Source organism: Lactuca virosa, chromosome 7 (assembly GCF_052849685.1).
Source record: "Lactuca virosa cultivar CGN04683 chromosome 7, Lactuca_virosa_CGN04683_v6, whole genome shotgun sequence".
NCBI lineage: Eukaryota > Viridiplantae > Streptophyta > Magnoliopsida > Asterales > Asteraceae > Lactuca > Lactuca virosa.
Window position 1 is genome coordinate 9445766 of NC_136432.1, and position 12695 is coordinate 9458460.

The 12695-nt window shown below is 46.1% G+C and overlaps 1 protein-coding gene across 1 annotated transcript; it reads left to right on the forward strand.

The window, feature by feature from the left end:
- Nucleotides 1-5174: 5174 nt before the first annotated feature.
- On the forward strand, nt 5175-6089 carry LOC145126386 (uncharacterized). Its single transcript, XM_079061764.1, has one exon. It carries the CDS (start codon nt 5175-5177, stop codon nt 6087-6089), a length of 915 nt encoding a protein of 304 aa, XP_078917890.1.
- Nucleotides 6090-12695: the final 6606 nt, after the last annotated feature.

The following is a 12695-nucleotide window of genomic DNA, read 5'->3' on the forward strand; positions in this document are numbered from 1 at the left end:
AGCTTTATTTTGCATGTATGTAATGTAACATCTCAAAATTTCCAATAAATTTGAACTTTTTAAAATTACATAAATCATACATTTAATGTATTTTTTTTTCAAAACAAATGAAATACCAAACCCCAAGATCAAATCAGTTCCCAAACATTAGTAGTTATAATTCTAAAATTTATGAAAACGCAACCAATTCAATATCAATTCCAAAAACCCGCCTCGAGCCAGTGTGTACAATCATGGTCGACCATTTTGTGTACCTGAAATAGTATTTTTAAGGGAAAAGGGGTAAGCACAAAGTTTAGTGAATTCCACACATACACAGTATCATATCATATAATCCTTACCCCTATACACGAATACAATCGGCATCAAACACATAACCACGCATGCATGTCAAAGAACAAATCAATAACAGACATACTCCTATTGGGACACATTGGCTAGGCCCGATCCCCCTTGTTCAGTACATCGAGCCCTTGGGACACATTGGCTAAGCCCGATCCCCCTTACCCGAACCCATTGGGACACATTGGTCATGTCCGATCCCCCTTGCTCAGTTCGTCGAGCCTTTGGGACACATTGGCTACGCCCGATCCCCACTCGGATGCGCCGAGTCCTACCATGCATAATCCTCAATACGTGAGGCAAACCACTAGACTCTACCCCGCCTAGTAATACCCACATAAATAATACAATACATAGCACACACGAACTAATGTAAAGAATATATAACACAACACGGTGTAGTGAAGAACTCACCTCCAAAAGCAAAGTAGCCTACAAAGCAACCCGAAACTCACTCGCACCTGCTTTCCCTTCACACTCCCTAATAATAATAAATTGAGTTGGTTTTAGTTATTAAATTTGCCTTAATTATGAATATAACTAATGGGTAAATTTTCCAGATTTCTACATAAAAATTAGGGTCTGTTCGGGACCTTTTTTCACCACGTTAAACTTCATATTTTTCAAAACTGTGTCATATGGTAATAGATTAGGTTCTTATCTTTAAAAGTAGTATTCACACACCTCCATACGACTTTTCTACAATTTATGGCGAATTTTATAAAACTGCCTCGCATAACAGATCATTCTGGACCAGGGGTAAATGGTCGTTTTAACTCTAGTTAGATGCATTTCTGGACTTTAGTCAAAACTAATGAAATGTAGAGGACTCAAAAAAGAAACTCTGGGATTTGGTTTCGACTAAAAAGGGTTTTCCATGACAGATATATGGTCTTCCAAAGACAGGGACAGATTAGTCATTTTTCCAACAATTCCAGCTTTGATTAATTTGGGTTATTTAGTTCCTTAACCCATTAAGACTTAACCCAAAGTGGCTTATATTCTGGAAACAAGTCATTAGCAGTAGTGACAACCTATTGAGCCAAAAAACCAATAAAAATTCCAATCACACACTCCAAAGTACATTGCTTAAAAGAGAAAATTCTAGGGTTTTGGACATTTTGACCCATGTTCAGTGTTTTACCCATAACTCCTCAACCGTAACTCCAAATCATTCGAATCAGGCATCCCTGGAAATTAGATACAATTTCCCACAACTTTTATCTCAAGTGATTTTCTCTAATTCGGCATCTATTTTACGTAAACAGGTCTGCAAGTTTGGGACAGATGGCTGTTCCGAAAATTGCACATAACACCAAAGAAAGAAAAGAAGAAATTGAATGAAATATGAGACTTACTCAACCAATCGGCATCACCGAGCAATCCCTCTTCCTCCTATAACCATATCCGACACCACCCCTCCTTCCTTCTTCTTTCCCGCTTCTTTCTTCTTCTCGACCTAGGGTAAACACGGCACACACACCAACACACCTCACGTTACTTTCTTTCTTGGGCTACAAGGGTTTGCTTGTGTATTGTTTTAGCAATAATAGTTCAGCCCAAGGCCTCAAACACGTCCATCTTATGGTTAAATCCGAATTTTACATATCCAACCCTCAACTTTGTATTAATGACAGTTTTTACCCTCAAAACAATTTCTATTGCACCAATAAGTTTCAAAGCTGTCAATTTCAGTCCTTCTTTTTAGACAATAGCTACTAAACGTCTAAACTCATCTCTTTATTATTATTATTATTATTATTATTATTATTAAAAGAAAACTACTTATCGGAAAACGGGGTGTTACATGTAAAGTTTGCAACTTTACGTAGGAAGTATGACTTAGGAGCTTAGATCTGCAATATGGAGCTTTAGGGTGGCTTATAAACATCTGAATGGAGAAAGGACTGAAGGGACTCGACAAGTTGCATGGCCAACTCGGCAAGTCCGATGAAGATTAGCCTTTGAGGGTTCTGCATGAACTCTACGAGTCAACAAGACGACTCGACGAGTTAGTTAGGGTTTTCTCGACTTGTGGACATGCATGGACTCGACGAGTTGTCTGGAAACTCGACGAGTCAACTGGGGTTTCACGACTTCTCGAGTTCTGGAAGGACTTGACGAGTCAGTGAGCTGCATTCGACAAGTTGGGTCAACATGGACTGTTGACCTTGACCGTTGACATTGACTTTGACCAAGGATTGACCGGTTTGACTTCTGGGGGGTATTTTAGTAAATTGGAAATTTATAGAAGTGGTCTTATGGAAAATATAGGTGGTGGAGTCCGTGGTTGGGATTCGAGAGTTTGAGCTTATCACTTCAGTTCGACATTTGTGAGGTGAGTTTTCCTCACTATACTAAAGGGTCGAAGGCACCAAGGCCGGCCCTTTTGGACTGTTATCCTGATATGTTATGCTAGTATGATCTGTTAGATCAGTAGCCTAGTAGATAGGATGATATTATGCTATTATGATCTGTTAGATCAGTATCCTAGTAGATAGGATGTTATTATGTTGTTATGATCCGTTAGATCGGTTTGTCTGTCTATAGACTGTTATGTGATTATCTGTTATATGTGCACATGTTTGATTGGTGGTTGAAGCTTATCTGCTTTCTGCGAAAGCCAATAGACCTGGGCATTCCAACCCGATGGTTATGGGTCGTGAGTATTCCATCCCGAGGATGATTGGACTCGTAGTATGTGGGCATTCCAACCTGATGGTTGTGGGCCTGGGGTATTCCATCCCGAGGATGATTGTACCCATAGTATGTTGGCATTCCAAACTGATGGTTGAGGGCTCGGTGTATTCCAACCCGATGGATGATTGGACCCATAGTATGCTGTTTGTGATTATATGTATATTGTTGTGTGCATGGGTATTTTGGGGGAAATCACTAAGCTTCGGGCTTACAGTTTTAGTTTTGGTTTCAGGTACCTCGGATGATCGCGGGAAGGCAAAGGCGTGATCGTACAACTCCTCACATTTTCTGACTTTGTTTCTGGGATACTCTGATGTAGAACCATTTTGAAAACAAATTTGCAATAAGTGACGGTTTCTAAATGTGTTAAAAAGTTTAAATTTGGCATGATTTTTATGGATGTTACAGACCGAATCACAAGAACGAGCGAATTCTCTGTAATCCGGTACCCAGCAGAACATAATTTTCTACTCAGATGATCGACAATCTACTTACTGCACCTCGTACCATCGATGATCCACGACATCGTTAAATTTAGCACACACTAGGGATCAGTGACGGTACTCGCCACAAACACCAGGGCATAACATTGCCACCAGATCATAGCTGCCCCAGAGCTTGTACGCACACCAAAGAAGTCCAAGGAGGGATGTTCTACTAAACAACACTAGATAAACACGGAATATCCATAACTTGTGCGAATCAGAGTTCACCTATCAGACGAGACCAGGGCACGACTAGTAGCACTCCTAAAGCAATACTTCGCCGTTTTAGCCTTGAAACCAACATATATGACAGGCGTTGATCGACAAATTATAGAACACAGTCTCAATGTCATGCCTGGAAGCAATCCAGTTAAAAAAAAGAGCGGCCAGGTAGCAAAACGGAATAAGGCAATAAATGCAGAAGTGGCCGACCTGGTGAATGCAAACATACTCAGGGAGGTAATGTTCCCAACATGGATAGCAAATCCTGTCATGGTAAAGAAAGCCAATGGGTCATGGCGAATGTTCATCGATTACTCGGACCTTAACAACGCCTGCCCAAAGGATTGTTATCCTCTCCTGGAGATTGATCAGAAGGTCCAATCGCTCGAAGGCTTTCAGCTCGAATGTTTCCTCGACGCGTACAAGGGTTACCATTAAGTACATATGAAATGAGAGGAAGAAGCAAAAAATTCCTTCCACACCGAAAAGGGGACGTTCTGCTACCAGAAAATGTCATTTGGACTCAAAAATGCGGGTACTACTTACCAAAGGCTCATGGACAAAGTATTCGCCGATCAAATCGGCAGGAACATCGAAGTCTATGTCGATGACATGATAATTAAGAGCCGTAATGAAGAAGCACTACTCCGTGATGTGGAAGAAACTTTCCAGATGATAGCCAAAGCGAAGATGACGTTAAACCCAGCTAAATGCACTTTCGGAGTTGAGGAAGGGAAATTCCTTGGGTACGAGATATCGAAGGAAGGCATTCTGCCCAATCCCACCAAAATCCAAGAGTTCTTCGAGTCGAAAACTCCTCACAACCTCAAGGGCGTGCAGGAGATCTACGGTAGACTGACGACATTGGGAATATTCATCGCCAAATCCGCAGAAAAAACGCTCCCCCTGTACCAAACACTTAAAGGGTTTGTAGACAAGAAACAATTCAAGTGGACAGACAAAGCGGATGTGACATTGCAACAAATAAAAAATGCCCTACAACAACTACCGGCTCTCGCCTGCCCGCTGCCAGGGGAAACACTACAGATGTATCTGGTCGCTTCTGAAGAAGCTACCTCCTCTGTGTTAGTAGTGGAGAGGGAAGGCAAGTAGGTTCCCATCTATTTTGTTAGCAGGGCCCTACAAGAACCAGAGGTCAATTACCCGGCCTTGAAAAAACTGGTCCTCGCCCTGGTGTACGCCGTCAGGCGACTACAGAGGTATTTTCAAGCCCACAAGGTGGGTGCTTTGACTAGTTACCCAATAAAGCAAGTGCTTCTAAGGTCGGAAAAGTCCGGGAGCCTAGCCAAGTGGTCCATAGAGTTAGGTGAACAAGATATCCACTATCACCCTCGGACTAGCATCAAGGCCCAGGCCCTCGCAGACTTCCTGGTCGAAATTCCAGATACCATTAAGGGAGTGCCAATGATGATCATCGTCGACCCTTTCAAGCCTGAAGCTAGCAAAGAACTCTGGAAACTGTACACCGATGGTGCAGCAAGCAAGAAAGGTTCAGGCGCAGGCCTGATCCTACAAAGCCCCAAGGGTGAAGAAATCACTTACGCACTACGATTTGATTTCCAGGTATCAAACAATGAGGCCGAGTACGAAGTGCTCTTTGCAGGTCTAAGGCTAGCCAAGGAGGTTGGCGTGAAACAACTAGCGGCTATCAACGATTCGCTACTTGTCACAAACCAAATAAATGGGACGTATGAGGCAAAGGACCCCAGGATGCAGAAATACCTAGATACAGTCCATAACTTAGCCAACACATTCAAAAGTTTTTCAATAAAACAAATCTCCCGGGGAAAAAATGCAAGGGCGGACGCTCTCAGCAAGCTGGCCTCTACTTCGTATGACCATCTCACAAAGAAAGTGTTGGTTGAAGTACTCCTGGAAAGAAATATCGATAACCAAAAGGTCAATACAATATCGGCCCCTCCAAAATGGACCAAACCCTTTGTCGACTACTTGCGCCATGGCGTGCTTCCGGACGACCCAGAGGAGGCAAGAAAAGTCAAAATCAGAGCACCGCATTTTGCAATTAGCGACAATAAACTTTACCGAAGAGGATACTTAAGCCCTTGGCTCAAGTGCATCTCGAAAATGGAGGGGCAGATATTCCTTGAAGAAAGCCATTTCGGGGACGCAGCAGCACACGGAGGCGCTCGCTCAATCACATGCAAAATACTCCGCCCAGGAGTATATTGGTCGGACGTGTACAACGACGCCGCAACCCTAAAAAAGAAATGCAAAGAGTGCCAAGCATTCACTTCTTTCCAAAACCAACCAACCATGCCATTAACCAGCATCACTAGCCCTTGTCCTTTCCATCAATGAGGGATCGATATAGTGGGACCTTTGCCACGGGCACCGGGGGGCGTGAAGTTTTTACTAGTGGCCATGGATTATTTTACCAAATGGATAGAGGCAGAACCACTGGCCACCGTCACTGGCAAGCAAATGATAAAATTATGACCAAGAACATCTTGGCCCATTTTGGAAACCCTAGGATCCTCGTAAATGACAACGACACTCAATTTGAAGGAAGTCCCTTCAAGGAGTGGTGCGAAGACAAGAGAATCCATCGCCGGTTCACATCAATAGCGCATCCTCAGGTAAACGGACAAACTGAGATATCAAACAAAACCATCATCAATGGTTTGAAAAAAGGTTACTCTGATCAAAATCCACTTGGGTGGATAAACTCTCGATCGTGTTGTGGTCATATCGTACCACAACAAGGTCAAGTACAGGAGAAACCCCATTTAGCCTAACTTATGGGACATAAGCACTCCTCCCTTTGGAAATAGTGGTAGGCTCCTTGCGAACAGATAGTTTCGAGGAAGCAGCCAACGAAGAAGGGCGACGCCAAGATCTTGACATGCTCGATGAAAAATGTGAGGTGGCACAAGTGCAGACACTATACAAATCACGAAACGAGAACTATTACAACTGAAAGTCCGAGTCAAGAACTTCAAAGTCGGAGAATGGGTGCTAAGAAAGAACGAGTCTAGCCATGTCGAACCATTGGGGAAACTCAGTGTCACGTGGGAAGCACCATACAAAATCATGGAAGCCCATAAGAATGGTGCTTATGTCCTAGAAGCTCAGGACGGGCGTGCCATTCCAAGAACGTGGAATGCGCAGAGCCTGCGTCACTTTTACTCTTAAAACGAGTGTTAATGGTAGAATCAATGCTAGCAAAGGCATTGCGTATTAGTTTCAACATGTAAATGTAATCAGCAAAAATTACTTTACTACTTTCAATATTATTACACTCTAAACAAATCTAGAGTAAACAGAAAGGGCAATTGAGATGCTCCTTATTTTCAAGCTTGAAAAAGAAAACAAAGAGGTTGTGTACATTTACCGTGTGACAACAAGGACTGATCATCCAATGTCACACGAGCGAAATCATTACCAGGAGGCAGTCAGGGAGTTTGCATATAGAAGGCTCATAACCTTCCTCCTAAAACATGTTCATCATTTACATCATAGAAAACATATAAAAGAACATGTGACACGAGTGTAGAAGGGTTAAAACCTTCCACCAATAAAACAAAAAAACATAATCGGGTGAGCCTCAAGATGACGATCTTGGCTACACCTAGGGTCTTTAAGAAGCAAATTTGAAACATCCGAAAAATACCAACTAAAAATTTCATTTTTAAATTAGGTTAATACATAAAAACATCGTTACAAAACATTCATAATATTAATTTATGTCTGAAAACCGGTAACATAATAGTAAAATATTCAGAGTACATCCCAGAAAATCCATAGTGCGGAAACAAGAGTGTGTGTGATATGCCGCTACCGCGCCAGCTCCTTTCCCCTAGCTGAAGAGATACCTGAAAACAAAACTATAAAACGTAAGCACGAAGCTTAGTGAGTTCCCCCATAATGCCACATACCATGCAATCATATAATGGATAGCTAAGGGATACGGGCCTCGCCCACACCCATAGAGATACGGGCCTCGCCCACACTCTACCTTCTGAGAGATACGGGCCTCGCCCACACTCCGCTACTAAACCATAACATACAAGTATCACACAGACAACAAGTATAAGCAATTCTATCATACTGGCATATAACACAATCAAACTCAGCTATGAGATACGGGCTCCGCCCACACTCCGATACTGACATATCGTCTATACGGGCCGGCCTTGGTGCCTTAGACCCGTCCCTACTGGAAGGAAACTCACCTCGAGAGTAGCCGCTGAAAACCTGCTCAGACAACGCCTGGCTGCCGCACCGGTAATCCCCCCGGCTATAAATCCGTAAACATGGATTAGGTACTCATAAATACCCCTAAGGTTAAATGACTGGTCAAAGTCAACTCCTTGGTCAAAGTCAACCTTCTGATTGACTGGACTCGCCGAGTCCATATGGCGACTCGCCGAGTCCTTCTATGTCTAGCCCGACTCTGACTCATCGGGTCCCTGTTCCCACTCACTGAGTCAACCTGACTCGCTAGACGGGGACAACTGACAAACCCGCGACTGGACTCGCCGAGTCCAAGGTGGAGCTCGCCGAGTCCGACGAACATATCTCACAAATCGCTCCAATCTTCCACCCAACATCAACCTTGGAGGTTTGGAGATTCTGGGACTATAGCCACACGTTAAATTGCTAATTCCACGTGCGACTACGGAGGGTTGGACCTCCTACACTTAAACCCTTCTTATCCTAGTGACTGTTCATATGACTCGCCGAGTTGGAAGAACAACTCGTCGAGTTCAAGGCTATATTCAAGGGACTCGCCGAGTTTGAAGAACGACTCGCCGAGTACCAGACAATCTTCATAGGACTCGCCGAGTTGTTTATCCAACTCGCCGAGTCTAAGGCCAACTTCATGGAACTCGCCGAGTGCACTTTGGCACTCGCCGAGTACCCTTCGACTCTTCACCCATTCTGGCCAAATCTGAGACATGCAATGGTTCCAAACCATAAATCTAAGCTCCTAGGGCATAAACACACGGAGTTTGGGAGGTTTAAGGTCTTGCAATCCACATATAAGGGACAAAAAGGGAATCTATTATACTAAAGATCAAGAAGGAGATTTCTTACCTGGTTAGGAGCTTCTCCCAGGGTAGATTTCGGATCTACCACACTTCCTTGCACCCTCCAACTTCCTCCTTCTTCTCTTAAGCTTCAAACTTCCTTCACCAAGCCAAAATCACTCACAAGGATCAAAATGGGCTAGGGTTTCGCTCTACAGTTCTTCTGGAAGAGAATGGGACAAAATGGGTGTTTTAGAATGGGTAAAATAGGGTGCAATGTCTGAAAATAGAGTTTCATCCAGACAAGTGGACTCGCCGAGTCCATGCATCGACTCGCCGAGTTCACCGCTCAAATCCCGTGTCCACCCTGCTGCTACTCGGCGAGTCGGGACGCAGACTCGCCGAGTTCGTGGCAAAAAAAATAAGATAAAACTTAATAAAATCATACCATGAACCCGGTGTTACAAATCTCCCCCACTTATTTTAGACTTCGTCCTCGAAGTCTGCCGCTCCCTTTCGGAACAGCTCCGGATAATGCTCCATCATCTCATCCGCGGGCTCCCAAGTCCATTCCGAGCCCTTCCGATGCTGCCATTGCACCTTCACCAGCTCCACCATTTTGTTCCTCAGTTCCTTCGACTTCCGGTCTAGGATAGTCACAGGCTGCTCGATATAATTCAGGCTGTCATCAACCTGGATGTCCTCCAAAGGTACCACTGCTGAATCGTCCACCAGGCACTTCCGCAGCTGCGAGACGTGGAAAGTGCTGTGGATCTGACTGAGTTCGGCTGGCAGGTCCAGCCGATATGCCACCTTGCCCACTCGGGCTGCAACCCTAAACGGTCTAATATACCTGGGACCCAACTTGCCCCGTTTCCTGAATCGGATGACGCCCTTCCACGGCGACACTTTCAGGAGAACCATATCCCCGACCTGGAACTCCAGGTCTGATCGGCGCTTATCGGCATAACTCTTCTGCCGACTCTGAGCAGTCTGAAGCCTGCTCCGGACCTGTTGAACCTTCTCTGTCGTCTTGAGCACTACTTCGGTGCTCCCCATGACTCTCTGTCCAACCTCGCCCCAACATATCGGGGTCCTGCACTTCCTCCCGTACAACATCTCGAAGGGAGAGCGGTCAATACTCGCGTGATAGTTGTTGTTATATGAAAACTCGACTAAAGGAAGATAGGTATCCCAGCTACCACCAAAGTCTAAAACACACGCCCGCAGCATATCCTCCAGAGTCTGGATGGTCCGCTCGCTCTGGCCATCCGTCTGCGGGTGAAAGGCTGTACTAAAATGCAGACGAGTACCCAGCTCGTCATGAAACTTCTTCCAGAACCTGGAAGTCAACCGCACATCCCTATCCGAAATCACTGAAACTGGCACCCCGTGCCGTGTCACCACCTCTCTGATGTAGATATCGGCCAATTTCTCGGCCGAGATGCTCTCCTGAATCGGGATAAAGTGGGCGCTCTTGGTCAATCGATCGACGATGACCCATATCGAATCCACTCCCCGCATGGTCCTGGGAAGCTTGGTGATGAAATCCATCGTGATGTCTTCCCATTTCCACAGCGGGATATCCAACGGCTGCATCTTGCCGTGCGGTCTCTGGTGTTCAGCCTTGACCTTCCTGCAGGTCAGACACCGCTCAACGTACCATGCTACATCCCGCTTCATGCAGGGCCACCAATAGTCCAGACGAAGATCCCTATACATCTTCGTTGCCCCTGGATGAATGGAGAATCAGGATTTGTGCGCCTCCTCCATCAGAACCTGGCGCACGCCTCCGAGATATGGAACCCACACCCTGCGGTGTAATGTCAATAATCCTCTGTTGTCATAGTCGAAGGAGGAAACCTGTCCCACAATCCGCTCACTCTTCCGATGTTCCTCCTTCATAGCCTCCTACTGAACCTCCCGGATCCGCTCCAAAAGCGGAGTCACCACTGTCATCCGCATGCAAATATCCCTGATCGGCGCCGCCTTGCGGCTAAGCGCATCGGCCACCACGTTGGCCTTCCCCGGGTGATAAAGGATTTCACAATCATAATCCTTTACCACATCAAGCCACCGACGCTGCCTCATATTCAGATTTGGCTGGTCCATGAGGTACCTCAAACTCTTGTGGTCCGTGTAAATCGTACAGCGAACCCCATAGAGGTAATGACGCCAAATCTTGAGGGCGAACACAACAGCCCCCAACTCCAAATCATGCGTCGGGTAGTTCGCCTCGTGAGGCTTCAGCTGCCTCGACGCGTAGGCGATGACATGCCCTCTCTGCATCAATACCGCGCCCAAACCTGAGATGGACGCATCGCAGTATACAACAAAATCCTCCATGCCCTCTGGCAAGGCTAAGATTGGCGCCTCGCACAATCTCTGTCTCAGTGTCTCGAATGCTGCCTGCTGCTCAGGCCCCCAACGAAAGACCACAGCCTTCCTCGTTAACCTGGTCAGGGGTAATGCTATCTTGGAGAAATCCTGGATGAATTTCCGATAGTAGCCAGCTAATCCCAGGAAACTCCGAATCTCAGATGGAGATTTCGGAACCTCCCATCTCATCACGGCCTCCACCTTGGCCGGATCCACCGAAATCCCGTTCTGGTTGACAAGGTGCCCAAGAAACTGCACCTCGCGCAACCAGAACTCACACTTGGAGAACTTAGCATACAAGTTCTCCCTTCTCAAGGTCTCCAAAACCTCCCGCAAATGCTCCTCATGCTGCTCTCGCGTCTTGGAGTAAACCAAGATATCATCAATAAATACTATCACGGACCGGTCTAACATCGGTCTACACACGCGGTTCATGAGGTTCATGAACGCGGCAGGAGCATTGGTGAGCCCGAAAGGCATCACCACGAACTCATAGTGGCCATAACGTGTCCGAAATGTCGTCTTCTGCACATCCTCCTCTCTGACCCTCACTTGGTGATACCCTGAACGCAAATCTATCTTGGAGAACCAAGATGCTCCCTGAAGCTGGTCAAATAGGTCGTCAATCCTCGGGAGTGGGTAGCGGTTCTTCACCGTTACCTTATTTAGCTCCCTATAATCGATACACATCCGATGCGACCCGTCCTTCTTCTTCACAAACAGAATCGGGGCTCCCCAGGGTGAACTGCTCGGTCTAATGAAACCCTTGTCTAACAGCTCCTGAAGCTGTGTAGACAACTCCTGCATCTCAGGAGGAGCCAACCGATACGGTGCCTTGGCTATCGGAGCCGCACCGGGGACTAGGTCGATCCTGAACTCCACCTGTCGCTCTGGAGGTATCCCAGGCAGCTCCTCGGGGAATACATCCGCGAACTCTCGTACTACGGGCACATCGCCCACCGTCGCCTTACCCGCCTCCCAGGTGTCCATGACATATGCGACATATCCTGCGCAACCCTGCTGAAGGTAACGCCTTGCCCTCGCTGCCGAACAGAAGGCTGGCCCTCGCTGTGATCTCTCACCCTGAATTACTAACTCTCCCCCACTTGGGGCTCTGACTCGTACTAACTGTTGTGCGCAATCTATCACTGCCCCATTGGGACTCAGCCAATCCATACCAATAATGACCTTGTTTCCCTGCAATGGAATGGGAACTAGGTTAACCAAATACCGCTCTTCGAACAACCTTAATACACAATCTCGGAAGACCTCTGATGCTCGCACCGACCGGTCGTCCGCAATCTCGACCTCTAAAGGGCAATCCAACATGCCCGAGGACTCAGGAAACTTCTTGCTAAGTGCAAGAGAAACAAAGGATCGGGTAGCCCCCGAATCAAACAACACCTGGACTGGAATACCGTTCACATGGAACGATCCTAAACGTATATACACAGAGCACATATCAATATCATAAATCTCATATAAATAGGTCAGAGGGAAAGAATCATACCCGTCACCACATCGGGTGCAGCGCGTGCCTCCTCGGCTGTCAGCT